This window comes from Fundulus heteroclitus, chromosome 20 (assembly GCF_011125445.2).
Source record: "Fundulus heteroclitus isolate FHET01 chromosome 20, MU-UCD_Fhet_4.1, whole genome shotgun sequence".
Classification (NCBI taxonomy): domain Eukaryota; kingdom Metazoa; phylum Chordata; class Actinopteri; order Cyprinodontiformes; family Fundulidae; genus Fundulus; species Fundulus heteroclitus.
The window spans coordinates 29,105,055-29,125,935 of record NC_046380.1 but is presented as its reverse complement, the minus strand read 5'-3'; the positions used below and the strand labels follow the sequence as shown (position 1 = coordinate 29,125,935).

The following is a 20,881-nucleotide window of genomic DNA, read 5'->3' as shown; positions in this document are numbered from 1 at the left end:
TTTTAAGATGACAGTAAATTTTATATTTGGAAATCAAAGTGCCAAACTCTGGAGGAATAATGTAACGGCACAGAATCTTTGCTGTAGGTCCAGCATGAAATTTCTAGTAAGCGAAGATTTGTGGGTGCCATGTCATCCAACAGTTTGTCTTAACCTGTTTTATTAAGTCCGTCATTAAGTCAGTGCACCCATGGGTTTACTGTGCAAGGACATTTTAGAGCACCTCATACCTTTTCTCTGCTAATAAGCTTCATGGTTTAATTCTCCAGGAAGGCTTGGCACCTGCCTTCACTTATCAAATGTTCCAATCTGCTTTAATGACCATGGTTGAAACTGAGACTGATTAGCCAGCAAACTCACCTACAGACCACAGAGAATCAATGAAGTATTGTCAAGAGGAAGCTGAGAGACAGCAGAGCCAAGAAAGCAGGCAAGCTGAACGCAGCTATTAAAACAACATGGGCAGCCACAGGCGGATGCAACAAGTCATGCAAAAGGAGGCTCACCCAAGTGCATAGGGCGAATATAAAATAGCTTTTCAGTTGGATGAAGCAAAAAGTTTAAATTGATTTTATTTTAATTATTAAAGAAGCTGAATTTTGGGTTTTTAAAATCTGTAATCACCATGGTTTCACTTTGATTCGCTGAAACAAATTGACTTTACAATAATATTCTAATTTATTGGGATAACCTTCGAGATTCTGACATGATCAATAACAAAAACGTAATCTCAGAGAGAAAAATCGTGAATCTGTAACATCATGGCTTTCTTCAACCGTGTTCTCCTGCCATTTTCTCAGCCCAGAAGACTCATGGTTGCCAACAAATTAAAGAACTCCACACACAGCACATTAGTTTGCCAATGAATCTGCACAACTGAGAAAAAAAAAATGCATAAAAGGAGTGTGATGCAATAGATTAGCGATGCAACTGCATGTGTTGACAGAGAGGCTCTTTACAGGAGCCGGGTTTATTCATTGCCTTAATCCTGTCCCTTAAGATCTTTAGCTGTCTGAGCAAGGCTATCTAAACAGGAAAACAACCGTGTAAAGATGATTTGTCAGGCTTTCAAACAATTTAAGCAACATTATATAAAGCATGCACTGCAATATCTTCTTCTATTCTATGACATATGCACTGAAGAATGGGCAACGAAGACGTGGTTGACGTGGTTCGCTACAGCTTCTGATGATGGCTGAACTGTACGCTTCTTCTCCTCAACTTCTCGGGCTGGAGAGACGCGAGGACAGAAAAGTCGCGAAAGACATCAGTGCGGGAGATGTCACCTGTAAAAAGGAATATCGAGATCTCAACAAAACCCTTCTGAACCTTCTCGGCGTAGGTCACAAAGGCCGTAAACCCAGCAAGTAGGGCACCGGTAAACCCCTCTCCAGCATCCAGGAAGAAATTCCCCAAACAAATTTTTACAAACACATAAAGAGAAAAAAAAACAAGCAGAGCATAAAACCAAAGGAAAGTACTTATTATAAATAAAAATGTACTTTAGGCTCCAATTGTATATGCAAATGTAGTGCTAGCAAGACAGTAGCAGTTTAGAGTATAACATCTTTACTGCTTCTTTTATCGGTAGTCTGATTCATTTTATGGTACGCAGTGATTTTCATCATCTCCTTTCCAACGCACCAGATTTAGTTTGAGCTCAAACTAAAATCACCAGTTTGATTTTACAGTAGGCAAAATATTTTACATTTTAGCAGAGAATGACACTATTCCTGCTTCATACTGAACAAGGAACAGTTTCGCCGTACGTCATCTTGCTAAAGAAAGAGCTTGGTCACAGTTATACCATGGAAAGGCAGCTTTTCACATTTTGTCACGTTCAAACCATTAGCATAAATATTTTATTTAGATTTTATATGTTAGACCTGCATGTTTTAGGTGTCTCCCTGCTTCCACAAACCTGGCTTAAATAACTGGGTGACTAGAAGGCCTCTGCAGCCCTTGATGGCTGCTGAGGGGGTCATGCAAACATTTGATTCAAGTGAGGGTCCTGGGGACCAGGGTTGAAGACCCCTGTGTTAGACCAACACAAAACAGTATGTGCTTGTGAAGTGCTGGTAAAAGGCTAAATAGTGTTGAGATTTATGGCAGATATAAATCCAAAGTTGTGGCATTAGTCTCTATTCAACCCTTCTATTACTCCGATACCCCTAAATAAACGTGCAATCAGTGCACAACGCAAATTAGCAAACAGAGCCCTCTTTTGTGGAAATAAACTCAGAACAATCCCATTGTTGAAAGAAAGCCCACATGCAAAACACTGTGTGTGAGATGGTAAAACTGAATGTCATCCTGAACATGGCATCCCCAGGGTGAAACATGGTGGTGGCGGCACCGTGCTGTTGGGATTTAGTCCTTCAGCGAGGAAACGGAAGCTGGTCAGAGTTGACGGGAAGATTGAGGGAGCTAAATGCAGGGCAATCGTTGAAGAAAACCTGTTAGGTGCTGCGAAACACTTGAAGTTAGAGGAGAGGTTAACGTTCCAGCAGCCCTTGAAGGAAATAATCTATGGTTCTAAAAATGTAGCAAATTCTTTACAGCATGCAACTCCAGAGCAACCAAGTGTATTAAGAAGTCGCCAAATGCCCATCGCATGAAATCCCAATAGAATGCGTCAATGTTTGCGGTTATTATTAGACAAAATGTGAAAATGTTTTAGGAGCCTGAATGCATATACAAAGCACTATTAATGCTTCACTCTTACAGATTTGTCCCAACTGTCACTGGCAATGAGTTTGTGAAAGCAGCTGTGTTTTAATCTAAAAAAAATAAGGCATTTTAAATGCAACAAAGTGAGTTAATGTAAGCACCTGATTTTACAGGTGGCTGTTTTTCATTGAATCTCAATTTAATTAACCGACAAATACCAATTAGCCACGCATGCACAGTTCCAGCTGAGGTCTGAAATACTTTTCTTATTTATAGAAGGATTATGATGGCAAATTAAAGCCATTGTTAATTCCGAACTTTGGAGCCGTTGTGTATAAAAGGCCCGGTCATTTTAAGATATAAGAGTTTTTGTTCTGCAGAGAAAGAAATGGAAATCCCCAGAAACTTAAAAGGAAGGCTCTGTCAATAATAACTAAAATATTATGTTTTTTAGTCATTTAAAAACTGAACAATTAAGATAAACAAATAATAAAAAAATTTAATAATTGAGAGCACCATGTCCTCAGTACCCTTAATTCCTTATGAAAACAAATTTCTCATTTGTCCTCTTCAGTGTGTAAATATGTAAACTGGAGGCTAATTTTGCTTTTTATCGGATACCTTTTTATGATTTAAATGACAATGTTTTGCACATAATATCTGTCAGATGCCTCATTAATCAGTAAGAGAGAAAATGTTCAAATCAAAACAGCTCGAATTGGCTTCCCATATTCAAAGCTCAGCTAAAAGGGCAGCAAACCAAGGCACCTCAACCATCACCCCCCGATCACCAGAACAAAAAGAAAGATCCCCCTCAGACAGCCCAGAGAGCGTCACTCACTCTATCCCGAACATCCTTGGGTTTATCTTTCCTGCTGCCTGTGGCAACCCCTGTGGTAACAGAAGCAATGATAGGTCAGACAGTGTTTATTTCCCCACATGGACAGGTGTTACAGCGTTGGTGCAAAATGAGAAATTAGACAGTTATGATACATGATATGTTTCAGTGATGAATATGGAGCTAAATAAAGGCAAAAAAGTTTATTGAAAAAAAAAAGTTTTTAAGATGAAATGGAATGTTTAGTTTTGGTCTTAAAATGTGAAAAACTAAAACATCCAGTCAAACTAAAAAGTGATGCTAAAGTTTCTTTCAGTTACAACAAACATAATTCAACTTTGCAGTTTATTTTTTCTCCCCTTTTCCATTTAGGATTTATTCTTTCACTGTCAAGTTCATATTTATGGTTTTCTGATTTAGGTTTGTTTTTGTTGAAAAAATTATTTCTTCCTTTCAGCTAAAATAAACTTTAGCTACAATTATTTTTATTTTCATAAAAAAAAAAAAATTCAGTTCAGGACCAACACACGATCTTCTCAGCTTTCTGTTTGCAGACAAAGGTATTTTAGGGTTTTATTTTAGTTTTATAGTTACTCATTAAACAATAAAACAACTTTTGTAAACGTCCTGGCAGCAAGGGAGTTTCAGTTTACACAACTAAGTTCAGATTTTGTTCCTTTGAATGACTCAAGCGATGTAGAGAGTTTACCAATCAGTAAAAACACACAACATCCCACTGCATAATAAAAAACATTCTCTCAACATCTTTAAGCTCCTGAAATAGTACTCTAAAAATACATAACTCTTTTCAACAACTATGTTCATAAAAAGTCATTTTGGGAGGATGTAACGTTGTGCAGAAGTGGTACAAAACAATAAAGAAGAAGCAAGAAGCAGGAAGCAGGGGTTAGTTTTTCAGGGATTTCAGGTTTATTTGTTGCATTGTCCCCTCCCCCCTCCCTTAGTGCTTCTAAAGACACAAAAGTATTCCTAAAATATTCAAATGTAAGGAACCAGAAGAATGCCCCCCAAGTACTTTTGGGGCGAATTTGTCTGACAAAGACAAACGAAAAAACATCATCAGTTGATCAGATTCTGTGGCAGAATGCTGAGAGGCAGCCGGCTGGCATCGAGATAAAATACACACGCAAACTATTTACAGGACGTTTCCTTTGAACAGCACCGTGAACCACTCTTAAGTCGAAACACACAAATGGACACAACATTTAATACTTCCTCGAAGGCGGCGGCCCTTGACAGTTTTGGTCACAGTAGGTTGACATCGCCCCTTTAGCCCGGTTCTGCTCGCAGTATGCTGAACTATTGCATCTATCAGGACACCTCTGGAACCTCGCCCTAGGTCACCGACAGTGTTTCTACCTCTCTGGTCAGTTCACAGAGGATGGCAGGACTACTCTGTATCTACACGCTCCCTTTATAAAAGTCTTTGGCAGAGGAAAAATAAAACCCACAAGTGTTTAAAAAAAAAAATAACAGAAAAAGAAAGGACTGTGATACAGAGATTCAGAAGTCACAGACATAAAGCTGTGGGTGGAAGAATGGCACAGATGTGCAGAGAGGACACCAGAAACCAGAGGGCTCTCACGGTGGTACATGCTCGCTCCACTGAACAAAGTGATCAAAATTAGTTCATCATGCTCTAGAATGCAAACGATGCTGAGCTCCCCAAACAGCAATTCTGGCAAAGCATACATAGAATATCATAAGTACTGACCAGGGAGGGAAGCCAGGCACATTTATCCTTTGACCACACAAGGTACTCCGTTATCTCCCCACACACAGGTTAATATACAAGATTATTTACAAGAGACTGGAGGTCTTTTCATATACAGCGTCACGAGTCACTCGTCTTCAGTACATGCTTGTAAACAGAAGAAGGTGAAATGGAGATGTAAGCGAAGATGCAGGTGCCTTACAACAGTATTCATTTTTTTTTTTACTGGTAATGCTTGAGACAAACTAACACAAATTGGTACCTAACTGTGCAGTGTAAAGGAAAATAATATACGATTCTATCTTACTTTGTTGCAAATTAAAATCAGAAAGGTGTGGTGTATTTTTGTATTCAGCCCCCTTTTACGCCGATACCCCTGAATGAAATGCGGTTTAAATAATTTCCTTCATTAGAGTAAATAATTCTCAGTATTAATACTGAGCTGTTCTTTGAAAGCCTCAAAGAATATCATTAAACAAACGACATTATGGAAACCCGAGAACATGGAACGGGGATAAAGCTGTGGGCAGATCAGGCAAGGAGAACAATCGTCAGAGAAGTAGTCGAAAGTCTCATACCAACTCTGGGGGAGCAGCAGCGATCCACCGCTCAGGTTGGAGAAGCTGATAGGAAAACTATTAGTTGGCAAGAAGAAATTTTAAATCTATAAAAAGTCCTCTTGTTAAATAGTGTAGGATGGTGCTCTGCCCAGATGAACTGTTGCCTGACATGCACAACGCAATGTGTGGTGGAACAACAACACTAAACATAATTCTGAATGCACCAATTCCACTGTGAAGCATGGCTGTTGCAGCATCACGCTGCAGGGGATACCCTTTTTCGGCAGGGAACTGGAAGCTGGTCACAGTTGACAGGAAGATGGAAAGAGCTAAACATAGGGTGACCTTAGAGGATCTGTTCGAGGCTGCAAAGACTTGAAACTGGCCGGCGTTCACCTTCTAGCATGACAACGACCTTAAACATGTAGCCAGAGCAACAATGTAAAGTTTTAGATCAAAGCATATTCCTGTGTTAGAATGATAAAAGTCCATATCTAAATCTGACTGGGAATCTGTGGCAGGACTTGAAAACGGATGCTTGAGAAAGCCTGGCCAGCCAGACTCAGTTTTCGCTTTGCTATACAGAGAACTGAGTCTGGAACTGCTCCCGTATCCCAGGAATATCCCAGGAAAGGATATCTCTTTCCTGATATCGACCAATCACAGGCGTGGGCGGGCTTTAAATGTTGAGTGATGTGCAGCGCACAAGAATCCCTCATCCAAAAACAAACAAGATGGCCGCCGCCACGGAGCGTTTGCTAGTGCTCTTTCTTCTGTTTTAAAAAGAATCACGCAGTCTAGTCTCCACTCGACCGTGGCTCGCCATGTTGAATTATACTGTAAAATGTTGACAGCAGAAGTCTGATTATGCCTTTTTTACGTCACGTCCGCAGTCTCTCTGATTGGTTTACTCTGCGCCTGTTAACCTGGCCCCAGAGAAAGCCCTCTACGGGAGCAGCGCCAGACTACCTTCAGCCGTATCGAAGAGAGGCAAAGGTTAGTCTGGCTGGCCAGGCTAAGCTTGAGACAGACAGAAAACAAAAGACTTGTTGCATGGGAGCTGAATACAACTGCATGCCACACCTTTAAGATTTTTATTTGTGACAAAAAAGGTAAAACATTGCATCTTTTATTTTCCTTCCATTTCCAAATACACACCAGGTTTAATTTGGGTCCATCGGACATTAAATCCCAATAAAGGACACTGAAGTTTGTTGTAAGATGACAGAATGGGGAAAAAGGTGGAGGAGTATAAATGTTTCGCACGGCGCTGTGTAAGTGCACTGCAAGCTTCCTCCTCTGGTTTGTTGGCTCATGCAACCTCAAGTCGGCAGCCAGCCTATGGCTGCAGTTTCATAGTTTACTCAGTTAAAACTGGATTTTAATTCAAAAGCTTGAGCAATTTACCAAAAAACACATTGTGTCTGAGAAACCAATAAGTTTATTCAATGTAACTTAAGGCTGTCCCCCGTCTTCTCCCATAAATTCCAAGCTTTGGGATTAAAAAGGACAATCATTAACATATGTATGCAGACAGGAACTGCATTCAAGGATGAATTGCACTGGTCCTCTGGTATGATAAATAAAACAACACTCATATAGACATAATCTAGACATGAACAATGCAAAACAATCAGAAATAATAACACTGTATCATGGGAAAAGTGCACAGTTTCTTTTTTTTCCTCCTTTAGATAATGCAAAAACACCACATTTAACTCTTGCTCTCCTGTTCACTCGCTCGTCACATCACAAAGTATCTTACACAGCAGGCAAAGGACTCTTCTCCACAAGCCCCTCACAATATTTTTTTTTTGTCACAGTAAACTACCCTGGTGCCTCCAATGTAGCTTCTCAGATGCTATTTTTCTTTTTAGTAAGTTAACAGATACCATTTTGTAACCTCATGCCACAGTACACAGTTTCTAGTGCTCTAAATACGGTTATAGTTAGATCTCTGGTACAAAAGAGATGGACGAATGGGATGTAACAGAGGTACGCCGCATAGCTAGAGAATGTGGAGGGTTAACGCGGAGAGATCCTTCGGATGTAGGAGGCAGAAATCAACCCAAAGCGCGCGGGCTGCCGATTACACAGGCAATCGGTGAACTTAGATGATTTATTGTATTAGTAGAATGCCAAAAAGCTGATGTTAGTTTTAGTGTGTCGCGTAGTCAGCAACAGCATGAGTGGTGGCTAGAAGAAACAAGCAGAGACTCAGCGGTGATGCAGGAAAATGGAGGTGGCGAGTATGTGGTTAGTTAGCTCCATCAGGGGTCTCCCTCTCAGTCACCTCCTAAGACCCCCTGTTTGCAAGAAGTTGCCAGTAGGATCTAGATCCACAAAGGAATTGAGATCAGCATCTAGGGGCAACTTCAACCCAATTGGGCTCTAATTCTGGACTAAAAAAAAAAAACAAAAAACAGTTTATGAGCAGAGCGCAAGTAAAGCTCCCGGGTAAAGAAGGGGCCACTAGCTCTCCTCTATGTTGAGGCAGATGAATTCCTGGATGCATTTCCTATACTGCTGCTCAGTGGGGCTGCTGCTCGGGTATTGACCTGGTTGACCCAGCGGAGCCTCCGCCTCGCGCATCTCCTCGTTCATCCGCGCCAGTCGCAACCTGCAGGGGCAGAAGGAGGCGAGGGGAGAAAGAAACGGGATAAAAAGCAGATTAATAGGAGAATGGAGGCAAGCGAGAGAGAATAAACACAGAAGGGGACGAAAAAAAAATTGGAGTTAGGCTTAAGCCTCTATGCGATTCTCATGGTGTGACACTTAGGAAAAATACCACAGTAATCAAACAAAGATTTAAATCAATCTAAAACATGATCAAATTGCTTTTATATCAAGCAAAAAAGCAGTGGTTATTCCTACTGCCGCTAAAATAATAGAACATATAGATTATTATAGCTGTGACAAGATCGCCTGCAATGGTTTAAGGATAATCACAATTTCAAAATATTGATAGTGGGGGAAAAAAACAACAACTAGTAAAAGTAACAATCCCAACCACACCATTAGCTTTTGGAGTTTGCAACACCAACAATCAGAGCTCAACTTTATCAATGTAAAAATCAGAGTTCTTGTCACTTCAGAATACTTTAAACAGCGCTTCCATAACGGGTTGTATTGCTTTTAATGTCAGCATTTTCTTTAATAGAAACAACTTAAACTGATAGAGAATTCCTACTCAGTCAGTCCTGTGCAGTCACAGTGTGACAAATGGTTAAATGTCTTTAGTTACAATATTAAAATCAGGCCTCTTCTCTCCCACAGTGAACTGCTCTTATGGTTTTTCCCATTAAAGCGCTTCCACTATCCAGCGCTGATGCTGGAGCCAGTTCCCAAAAGTTTCAATAAACGGACCAGTTTGGTTTTCCAAACTGTAAATATATGTATTTTAAGTAACATAATGATGTGGCACACAGTTGGCTGGTTTCCTGTCACTAAAGGGGGAAATTCATGCGTGACTGTGGCAAAAACAAGTCGGCCAGAGTTACACAAGATTAGTATGACTAACCAAGTTCTAAAGCAACAAAAACAACAAAGTTATCTGAAAGGCAAAAAAGAAAAAAGAAAAAATTTGTCTGTATAATAAATATTTTATCCCCCCTAAGTTATATTTTGAATTTCTGGAGAGATGTAACTGGAAGGATAGCCGTTATTACCTCTGGCCCAGCTAGAAGTTGGTGCTGATATAATGGTTTTTTTCAGTGACTAAGTGCTTCACGCTGCGGAAACACAAAGGTTCTCGCACCTGTTTAGCGCCGAAACAGGTTTGATGGGGGGAAAACCCTCATGTAAGTGAGTAATTAGGATTGAAACGGTGTGTGATGATGAGTAATATAGCACATGAGGGATTGCGATGTCTTACAGAGTGACGATGTCAGCGTTGGCGGCCTGGACAGCAATGCTGAGGGGATCGTTACCCTGCTCGTCCACTTCCGTCTGTGACGCTCCTCTCTTGAGAAACAAACACACCTGACTGCACAAGCAGAAACCGAGAAGGACAAAAGAATTTCATTTATCAGTCCAAAACAGAAAGGCAACAAAGATGGAGATTTAAAACAGTCCAAATAGATGAGCTAAAAAAAAAAAACAATTTGGGAAACATTTCAGCAAACTACAGGTGTCTTCTTTTATGGTCTTCCACCGACATACCCGACCGCGTCGGGACTTTTACATTTCTCCAAACGTTTCAGAGTTCTAGGCTGAAATAACTAACCCAGCAGACACACTTATGATTCAGGCCTCAACACGGTTTTGACTTCAAGCCAGTTAATAGCCAAACTGAACAGGTGCCAGCAGAGGAATGGTTGAATTACACCAACACCTCATAAGGCCTAACCCTAGCATGGGGAAATCTAGTCAGACAATAACCAAAACTACGTCATGCTACGCTCCCATCAATTCCCTGAAAATTCGGAAAAAGGTGCAGGAAGCGTCAGTGGTGCAGAACTACCGGTTCTTCCTGTAACTGGTGGGTTGCCGGTTCAAAACCCCACTCAGAGACTCTCAGTCCTTGTGTCCTTGAGCAAGACACTTCACCCGTTTTGCCTGCTGTCGGTGGTCAGTGGGCTCGGTGACGCCAATTGTCTGGCTACCCCCATTCTGTCAGTCTGCTGTGACTACAATGCAGCTCACCGGTGTCGGTGTGTGGATAAATGACTCTGAACGTAGTGCCAAGCGATTTGGAGTCCTCAAGATCTGATAAAGCTTCACAAAAGAACAGGCCATTTTCAGAATGGCCGGCGTTGAGATCTTTATATGGACAGACGATGAGGTTCAACTGTATGGAGACCCTGCATACAAGTGTTGTTTCAGGTGACTTTGAATTACAAAACCACCACTGTGGTTTTTTAACTGAACGCCAACCACTGTGCGCATTAATTTCTGCTGATTGTATTCACATGTTGAATAGGGCTTCCCAATAAATGCAGATTCCTTTTTTCCCCTGTGTATACAAAAACAGAGACCGGGATGTTTTTGAACCCTTCTTCTCTGGAACGTTGCGGTGTACACGAACAACGAAAACGCAACAAAACCTGTTATAACAAAAAAAAAAAAAAAAAAAAAATCATCATGTGCCCAGGTCCTAAAGATTTTCTTTTAAGTCTCTTACCCAGTGTGGCCCATGTAGGTAGCATGGTGGAGCGGGCCCCTGCCTCTCATATCTCGCTGGTTCACATCAGCTCCGTTCTGTAGCAAGAACTCGCAAGCAATTAACGAGCCCTGTAAGACAATCAGAAACACACAGAAACGTGATTCACTCTGTGCAATGAAATCACTTGTTTTTTTTATATATATATATATATATATATATATATATATATATATATATATATATATATATATATATCCCCACGACTAAACTCTAATCTACAGACAGACCAGCCTCTCACCCCGATCACAGCTTGTATGAGAGGCGTTTTTCCCTCCTCCTCTTCATTGGTGGCGTGGACATCAGCACCGTGAGCCAGTGCCTCCGCCATGAGCGACAAATTGTGGAGACGGGAGGAACGGTAGAGCATTGCCCCTGGATGCAACTCCCTGGGATCCTCAGGATCCGAAGACCCTTCCTGTTCGATCTCCACCTCCCCACTGGAAGACTCCTCTGACTCCTCTTCTGTAATAAATAACGGCAATCAAATATTTTTAATCTCATAAACACATAGTTAATGAGGGGGGTTAAGTGTGAAGTACGATACAACTGTTTATTAAAACAACAGTACAAGCTCTCTTTCTCCTTCCTCCTCTAAAAGTTTTGCCAATAGTATAGATACTCGAACAGATTCGGCCCCATTTTCGGCTTGATCAGCCCAGACTGCTAACTGGTCAATAGCAAATTTAAAAATCCAATCTTTTCTGGTTCAGTGAACGCAACGTATATAAGAGCTACTAGCAATACTGTAACAACACTCTTCAATTTGGTCGGCGTAACTATTACTGTACTTGCTGTGACACGTCCAAAGATGAGAGAGCAGGATTTCATCAGATAACAGGAAGGCTGCCAAAGCTGCTCAGTTTTATCCTTTTAAGCCTTCAAGCTCTGCTCGCTACTGAACATGGGGGAATTAGAAATGAATTTTGGAAATTCAGATTGCTGAGATTTGACGAGTTTTCCCGGCAACATGTACAGAGTCAAACTGTTTAGTAAAGCTAGCCACGCTAACCAAGCTAACTGCTAACATAAGACGCTAATGCTAGTTTAAAATGTCAACTCCGCAATGATTATTTCTTTATTTTAACTAACGGTTGCTCTCACACAAGTACAGTACATAGCCTCTGCTCAGATAATAAAGAATGATCACACATAGCAAGAATGCTATAAGAGAATGTTAAACACGGTCTCCTTTTATTACAGCTCTTAAATAAAAATGTGACTCATCTAAATTCAGTATTGGCAAGTCAATCAGATCGGAAATCACCTGCAAAAAATTATGATCAGCACATCTATAAAAAACATTGATGTTTTCCAGCTTTTTACTGTGCATTAGGGATGCGATTTATACTGTGTGTGATTTACAGCAGGACTCCTTTTACCTTCCTCCGTTACACTGCCGAACACAAGGATGTCTGTGCTGCCGTCAGTACTTCCTCCCAGGCCGCTGTCACTGCTGAGACCTGCAGGGCCAAGCATCGCCAAGCCACGGACACGTTAATCATTACACTCGCGCACATCCCCTTTTCAAAATAAACACGTTATTATCAGTGATAGGACTGCACGGCCAAAACCACTGCAATCGCTCCAAACAGGCAGCTGTTATCAGGATCTTATTCTGTTTGCCAACTTTTTTCCCCCCCCAACACATTTCATCGGTTTGACTCATCTACGGTGTGAACTTACTGCGAGGCCCAGAGCCAGTGTCAAAGTATGAAAACAGCGAGTCCAGCTCATCTGGACAGAACAGGGAGTCCCGTCGAAATTTTGCTGCAGCTGCTGCAGATAAAAAAAAAAAAAAAAAAAGAAGAATGAGTGAAGATTAGATTTTTTCTGTGTTCATGATCTGTTTTGTGCAACCACCACATGCATGTTGTGATTATGAAACCTCCACACTGACCCGCTGTGAGGTTGGCAGGGGATGTGCTGCCAGGATCGTAGCGGTGGTACTTCCTGCGGACCTTGTTGGGGGCCCGTACAGAACTGCTGTGCCGCTGGCATTTCTTCACCATCCACGGGCGGGACTTCCTCTCCCCCTCCGCCAGGGCCTCACTTCCACTCAGTTTCTTCAGAAAGCGTTTCTCGACATATTTAAACTTGATCCAGGCCTCTTTCTCCTGCCTGGAGGGAGATATGTAAATGTCATCTGTATACAGGAAAGCAACTGCCTGTGAAATGCATTCCTTGCCACATCATCTTCTCACCTTTGTTTATCACGTACTGGTATTATTTTACATATATAAAGCTAATCAGAAACAAATCTATTTGTTAAAAAAAATTTATGCATTTTCAGTGCAGCACAGTAGAAAAGTAGCAACAGGTGAGAATCAGACAAATAGGACCAAAGAGCTAAAAATACTGGAATAAAACCAAATTTGGAGACAAATAAGTGACATGATGTAGATAATTTGGGATTCTTTCGCTAAAAGAGGATGTTACGATCACATACTTGGGATCAGATTGGGGTTCTAGTTGCAACATTTTTAAATGGTTGATACTTGAGTCTCTGACTAAACTCAATTCTGGATAAAATTCAGCAAACATAAACTCAGATATTATGCCTGCTGCAACCCTAGCAAGCCATGCAGCCCCCTATTTGGATTTTTTATTTATTTTTTCCTCCCCAAGTGTCCTGTCTTGGTATCTATAGGCACACAATATGGAGAAGCTGGTTGCTAACATGTGCCATAATTGCATAATTTCAAAAAATCTAAATCTATTTTCATTTGCAGTGCTTGCAGACCTGTATTCTACATTGAAATAAAAAACTAAAATAAAGCAAAAGGGAAAAATTTGCTAGAGCACAATAAACGGACTGTTCGAGAGGGAGTAACATCATTTTGTTAATATCACAAATCTGGGAATTACCTAAAAGGCTCCCATAAAACTTTCAGCAGACCCGGGTTCTTCCCGCACAAAGCTCAAATTTGCTTGGCGGGAAGAAGTCTTCACATCAAACTGTTTTATATGCGACACTGAGCTTTGATACACTGCCTCCAAGCAGGTGGTCACGAGGACGCGCAACATCACAGCCCCTCTGAAGGTGGGGAGGGTGCCTGCTGGAGAAGAAACGGCTCTAGGCGCTCAACTAGCTCGTTAAACTTGCTACTTTCCATTCCCCCCGCTTCGTACCACTGACAGAAAGTGTGGCAAATGTGGGAATGTGTCACAAGAAAAATGTAAGCAATCGGTGCGCTCGACTATAAAAGGCTAAAACGGTCATTGTATGCGCACAGCGTGCCCGTGCATGTGGGAGCTGGCTGCTGAAGCTCCCGGTCTGTCTGTGTAATGTGCTCTGCTCTGTCTGCTGGGCCCAGAGAGCAGCCGAATCACGAGTCGTCACATTTTAAGACGTTCATCGCAAAAGCGTTGAGTTTGAGAAGCAGGAGATTCATTTTCTACACGATTACCTGGAAATATGTCATCTGGAGCGTGATGACGAATGAATTTAGTGAGGCACAACTACAATCCTAATGTAGATCATGTGCTTTTTTGTTTCTCTTGTTGTGTCTCTGCTCTGTCTTCTGTAACCCCAGTCGGTCGAGGCAGATGACCGTTCATACTGAGCCCGGTTCTGCCGGAGGTTTTTCCTTCCCGTTAATGGGTGGTTTTTCTTCCCACTGTCGCTTCATGCTTGCTCAGTATGAGGGATTGCAGCAAAGCCATGTACAATGCAGATGACTCTTCCTGTGGCTCTATGGTTCCCCAGGAGTGAATGCTGCTTGTCGGGACTTTGATGCAATCAACTGGTTTCCTTATATAGGAAATTTTTGACCAATCTGTATAATCTGACCCAATCTGTATAATATGATTGAACTTGACTTTGTAAAGTGCCTTGAGATGACATGTTTCATGATTTGGCGCTATATAAATAAAACTGAATTGAATTGAATTGAATTAATATTGATGAAATGTAGTCTGGTATTTTACTGTATTTTTAAAATTCATTTTTAAGTATATAAAGCATTGTTTTTAATGATATATGGTATGGGCAAATCCTTATTCTAGTACCACTTGATCGCCATCAGGGTCAAAGAATCCTTACTGGGACATCATCACCACAGATATATTACAGCTGAAGAATTACTCGTGCAAATTTTCTTGCCAAACCCTCCTGCTGGTTTTAGCTTTACCTCGAACTGGACGGTCCTGGTTTTTTTGCTCCCAGCTCCTCGCAGGCCCCCTCGTAAATGTTGTTGATCACAGTGTTCCCCAGCTCACACATCAGCTGAAAGCAACGAGACGAAAAACACAGGCAAAGGACAAAGATGATGGATAAACCGGAAAGAAAAAAGGTCCTTAAACGGACTAATTAAAAATGTAGCAGCGTGGCAATGTGCTGGAGCAACTTAATATTGAACACTCCTGGGAGAAAAAAAGTGCTGCACATGCAGGATAAGCTGTGGGCGAACTGGTGAGCGAGACGCACCTTGAGTAATTCTGGCTCCCATGAGTCCAATGTCAGCGAGCGCACTTTTGAAAAATGGACACCTAAACTCCTACAAATAGAAAAAGGGAGAGATATTAGATGAAGGAAATTAAGTTTTTAACAGTTTGTCTCCCATGTTTTTAAACTTAACCCACTTTTTCTTTACACTGCCTGGGGCAGCAGACGTCAACATCCTACAAAGTCCCTCCACCCTCTGAGGGGGTCTTAGGATCTTTGTAACTTGGCTCATAATTGCAGTTTTTATATTACAGACAGACTGAAGTGAATTAAAACGCAGTTAGGACTCCAGCAAACTGTAAATTGCAACTGTATCTTGAGTATCTTTAATATATTATATCTGCTTAGGCACCGTAATAAGAGCGTGCTTTTGCGGAGGGGGAAACGTTGAAAAGGAAACCGTTTAGGGACTGCAAAATGTGACACTTGAATCCTAATATTTCCTTCTTTGAGAATTAAAAATACAGCACAGTGACGTGGAAAGAGGAAAAAAGGCGATTATATGCAAAGTAATTTTCTTTCAACGTATCTGGAAACATTTTATCAAAACAGTTTAGAGTGGAAGAGTTTCCTGGAGCAATTTGGAACCAACAACAAACAACGCAGACTAGAAAAGCTGGTTTAGGGCAGTAAAACGCGTAGCGGTGAGGGTTCTTGTCAAAGCAGGTACCTATGGATCCCGGAGCACTCGATGCAGAGCAGCACACCCAGGTTGATGGAGGCCCAGCACGGGGCCGTCTGGCCGCAGTCGCTGCACAGCTCGTTGCCTGGCAAGCTCTGCACGCGCTGCAGGAGGCTGTCTCCCCCTCCACGGCACGCCTTGTCCACCCTCTCCCCCCTGTCCCGGGGCTCGCTGGTAGAGTCGATGCTGCTGGTGGAGGGCGAAGCCGTCCGGTCCAGACGCTGAAGGAGAACGCACAGGCTGAGATTTAGTCATGTCTCAAGACTGATTTGGGAAAAAAACAAACAAACAAACTAACATGTCTGCATCTGGTTGCTTTCTGCTTCCATCCTGTACCTCAATGTAATAGTTGTCACCGATGTCTTTGTAAGCAGAGGCGATGCTTGCCTGGACCGCCTGGATCCAAGCCTGCCGCAGCTTCTCAGACTCTGCTTGGAGCATGCAGCTCCTACAGAAGCCAATTTGGTTGTTAATATTTAGTAAAAGTTTACTGAATAATAAAAGAATTTAAAAAAAATATTAAAAATCCAAAGTAAATTGTTAATTCTAGAATTACAGTGGTTCCCAAACTCTTAACAAAAAAAAAAACATCACCTAACTGAAAATGTTTAGGTACAGCCTTTATTTGTAGACATTGTAAAATAGTACTACAGGATGAGAAGCCAAAAAAGGAACAAACATTAATCTTAAAATCTTCATATATACAGTTTAACAAAATTAATAGCTAAAGTAATAGTTGTGGATTCTAATTTTACTCTGAAATTTCCACGTTTCAGGTTGTAATAATAAAGACTGTTCACTAACCCAGACATCAAAATCCAACATGGCTTCTGTATCTTTAATTTGCGGCAAAAGCAGCAGAAATAGCTTATTTGCAATCTGACCCTTTTTATCTCACTAAATTAGAAGCAAACTGTCAGACAAATAGTCCTTTTACATTTTACAGTTAAGGCAGGTTCACACGGCAGGATTTTAAAATAGTCGGCTGATTTTCTAAGTCTGAGAGACACCACAAGTAACGATAAAAAGTCCTGGATAAAACAGGTTTGGTCGTACACTGTGTGATGTCGGGTCAGACGGCAAGCTGAACACAAGATTCACGAACAGATTTAGCTTAAGATCATTCCGATTTCAGACAGGTTATCTTGCGAATACTCCCAATGTCAAGTTTAGAGTGAATAAACATGAACAATGGAGGAGAAAATGTTGATAACTTGTTGACTAATTTTAACGCAGAAAAAAACAAAAAGAAATCGGCGTCTCTTGAAAGCGGGAGACGTGGGCGAAAATCGGGCTAAAAATCCTGCCGTGTGTACCAAACTTTAGTGAGCATCTTCAAATGGTATTTGAACACAAAAGATTTAAAGGAATACATTGGTATTGGTTGGCATTGTTTGAAGCTATTCCCAGATTCACATCCTGACTTTTACAGGTAAATAAGAAGCCACCAGCACCTGTTCTTGGCTCACATCTGTCAGCTTTACTCTATGCTGCCCCTTCCCAAAATAGTCCCTAATACACTCTTTTAAGCAGCGCTTGGACAACTTATCTTTTTTGGCTGTCCGTGCTTATTAGCATCAACATTAATCAGATTTGTCTTGACCCTACAATGGTTGGTTCCATAATTTCCTCTCAGTGCCACTAAAAGGGAATCTAAGAAGCAGCAGCAGCTGTATTCATGCCACAGTTTGAGAAGTGCTTTTGGTTTGACACGTCGCCAGTCTAACACACTTACTTTGTGGGTGAAACCACCTCAAAGCAGAACCTCCTCTCGTTGTCCTCACATGGTTTGACTGAGCACAGCCTCAGATCCTCAACCACCACCGTCAAGGAATCCTGGCGGAGGAGAAAAGGAGTTTCACAGAAAGTAAAGATTGCACAGAGCAGGTTGGACTTCTCGTGCGTGACAGGAAAAACAAGTCTGCGCCAAGATCTTCCCATATTTACCAACTGATGAATAAGTAGAATTTATTGGAAACAATAATAGTGCTTTTTTTGTTGTGCAAGAGAAAGAAAGAAAGAAAAAAAAAACTTGTTGAAGTACAACAACTACATATACCTTAACTTTCTTTTGGTAGACCAACTGGCTGTTTTGGATTGAAAACCACCGTCTGATGGAAGCAAAAGTAAAAAACATAAATAAAAGTTAGATAGCATAGCATTGAAACAATGTGATAGTGATAAAAGTCTATTATTCAATATTAAACATTCTTCCATATTCCTCCCCCCCCCCACTTGAAATGTCCTATTTTTCTAGACAGGGACCCTAGTTGTAAATGTTCTCTAGTCACATAAACTGTATTATTTTATGTAATAATTTAATTGTTTACCTGTTCCAGGTCTTGAAAGCGTTGCTGGCTCTCTTGAACAGGTAACCCTCCATGACGACCCCATTGGGGGCATCCACGTTGAATTCCAACTTGGGATCATCATAAGAAAAATCCTGCAGAGGGGATATGAAAAAAAAAAATAAATAATCAAGTCATGTCTGGCTTTCCTTTCATTGTGCTTATAATTTGGAGACAGAAACTAATGTTCTGCGCCAAAACAAAATTACTCATGAGGCTAGCAAGTTACTATCTCAGCCAGGATCTTCAAACGCTATAAAACGTCTGCTACAAATCTCATTAAATCCCTTGTAAAATGATTATAGGTTTATTGCCATCTAAATCATATAACAGAAGATGGTGAAAGGAACTTATCAAGAACACATACTGTGGTTCTTCCCTTTAAAATGGTATTAAGTTACGTGTCAAAGATCACAACTGGAGCTCTGGTAAAAGCCTTTATCTGTTTTTACTTTAAACAACAAAAGTCTTAGAAAAAGATGACATTTGCGGAGCGTTGTAGTAAAAAAAACAAATAATAAAACACAAGCTTACATTCTGCATTAACTTAGATTACGTTTCACTTTTGTTAGACAGCTTCTGTTCATGGGTAAGATAACACCGAGCATATGGCAGACGAGCCACCGCACGCACAAGCACACACACACACACATGCGTTAAAAGCATTGGAGCCTATTGATCGCTTCTGACCGGTACCAAAAACTAAGGCTGCAAATGGAGACGTAATATAAGATGTATCTTTTTGTTGAGGCGCTCGGGAATAAGATGTGTGCAATATTTGCAAGAACAATCAGTGCAGTGCCTTGCAAATGCGTTCACGCCCCCAAAGCTTTTCCTCGTTCGTTGTATTACCGCCACAATAAACAACATATTTTTGTGGTGTATTTTATAAGATAGTGGTGGCGGCACCACCGATGCTTTTCTTCAGCCGAGACAGGGAAGCTCAGCAGAGACGTGGGGAAACGGACGGAAGAAAGAAAACCTGTTAGAGGCTAGAAAAAAACTTGAGACTGGGAAGGAGGTTCACCTTCCTGAACGTACAGCAAGAGGTCCAATGGAATGGTTTGGATCAAAGCATTTTCATGTGTTAAAGTCCAGACCTACCTCCAAATGGGAATGTGCCACAAAACTTTAAAATTGTTGATCACATAAACTTTCCACCTGCTCTAACTGAGCTTGAGATAGATTTGCAAAAGATAATGGGCAAAAAAAAAAAAAGTTTCTTACTGTGCAAAGCTGATAGAAACACATGTTCTAAAAAGTAATGACTCCAGAAGGCTGATTACTAATGCATCCAACTTTTCTGATTTTTATTTGTAAAATGAATGAAAATCCCAAAAGGTACAAACATTTTGCAAGGCACTGCATATGCATACTGATGGAGAACTGCACAGAAAAGCAACAGAAGTTGGATGCCTGCATTAAACCACCAGTAAATACATACCATTCATGACTTGATTTACACATCAAGACAAAAATAAAAAACGTTATTTAGAAACGCATTTAGAAACCTGACATCCAGAAAACTGAGAGGTTGAATACTAAACTAATTCTCAACCAAGCGTGACTGGAACGTAACTGGAAAATCTCAAGTGCATCATCATGTAGATGGATGAAAGCGCCCCAAACGAAAGCTCTTTACTTTAATACTTAAAAAAATGAAACATGTAAAAAAAAAAATACAGATTAGAAATGATTCTCACCAGCATGAAGTCCAGCCTGCCAAAAATCTTCATCTTCACCAAACTAACATCTAACAGCATCGTGAGCAACAACAAAAGTAGCCTGATATGAACTGCATGCCCACACGGGTCCAGATCAGAGATCAGACCAGCGCGCTCCTGCCGTTCCTTCACTCTGCGCCACCTGCCAGCAGACTGGCCTTCGCCGCGCGCATGCAGAGCGACAGCTCATTACCATACAGCTGCTACACTCGTGCTCCGCTGACCCCATTGAGAGAGATCAAACATCTCACTTTACTGCAGTGGGTAAGGTGGGGGGGGGGGGGGTCCTGTATCTTCTCCCAGCACGATTTAAAGCTCCCCTCTAACCCTTTCTACAATCCTGAGGCCCGGTGTGTTCTGGGGGGAGTCAGCTTTCCATCTGCCCGGAGCTCTGAAAACTGTTCCTGCTAAATCAAGCTGATGTTATTGCTCCCCAAGCACCAGCGCGGGACCCCTTTCTTCCCACCTTAAATCAGCCGAGACCCCGCAAGAAGCCAGCGTGCAAGTGCCTGAAGGCGTGGAGGCTGCAGAGCCGGAGGCCTAGAGAATGCAGTCCATTTAGTTTGCATAATCGGGCCAGCTCGACAACAATGAGACCGAGTTATGCACATTCAATGCACCCCTGCATACATTTTGCTAGAATACATTTTAATAATTATAAATAATAAGCAAGCGGAGCGGCAAACAGGTGTGTCTGATAGTGGGTGAATAAAATG

At 41.3% G+C, this 20,881-nt stretch overlaps 1 protein-coding gene across 3 annotated transcripts in view; it reads right to left on the bottom strand.

Annotated features, from left to right (window-relative positions):
* Positions 1 to 935: 935 nt before the first annotated feature.
* The window catches only part of LOC105931726 (arf-GAP with coiled-coil, ANK repeat and PH domain-containing protein 3), a 69,702-nt gene continuing 49,756 nt past the window's right edge, over positions 936 to 20,881 (bottom strand). The window contains exons 11-26 of one of the 3 annotated variants that reach the window (XM_021320468.2): positions 18,424 to 18,536; positions 18,153 to 18,204; positions 17,829 to 17,929; positions 16,430 to 16,541; positions 16,082 to 16,314; positions 15,394 to 15,463; positions 15,098 to 15,192; positions 12,865 to 13,085; positions 12,651 to 12,743; positions 12,347 to 12,427; positions 11,206 to 11,429; positions 10,926 to 11,035; positions 9,678 to 9,788; positions 8,362 to 8,423; positions 3,512 to 3,561; positions 936 to 1,286 (exon numbers count right to left, since the gene is read on the bottom strand). In XM_021320468.2, coding sequence (XP_021176143.1) covers positions 1,218 to 1,286; positions 3,512 to 3,561; positions 8,362 to 8,423; positions 9,678 to 9,788; positions 10,926 to 11,035; positions 11,206 to 11,429; positions 12,347 to 12,427; positions 12,651 to 12,743; positions 12,865 to 13,085; positions 15,098 to 15,192; positions 15,394 to 15,463; positions 16,082 to 16,314; positions 16,430 to 16,541; positions 17,829 to 17,929; positions 18,153 to 18,204; positions 18,424 to 18,536 — 1,797 coding nt within the window. In that variant the 3' untranslated portion in view covers positions 936 to 1,217. Of the gene's footprint in view, positions 1,287 to 3,511; positions 3,562 to 4,415; positions 8,424 to 9,677; positions 9,789 to 10,925; positions 11,036 to 11,205; positions 11,430 to 12,346; positions 12,437 to 12,650; positions 12,744 to 12,864; positions 13,086 to 15,097; positions 15,193 to 15,393; positions 15,464 to 16,081; positions 16,315 to 16,429; positions 16,542 to 17,828; positions 17,930 to 18,152; positions 18,205 to 18,423; positions 18,537 to 20,881 lie in introns of those variants that run through there. The other 2 variants (XM_021320467.2, XM_021320469.2) reach the window with 2 other exon arrangements.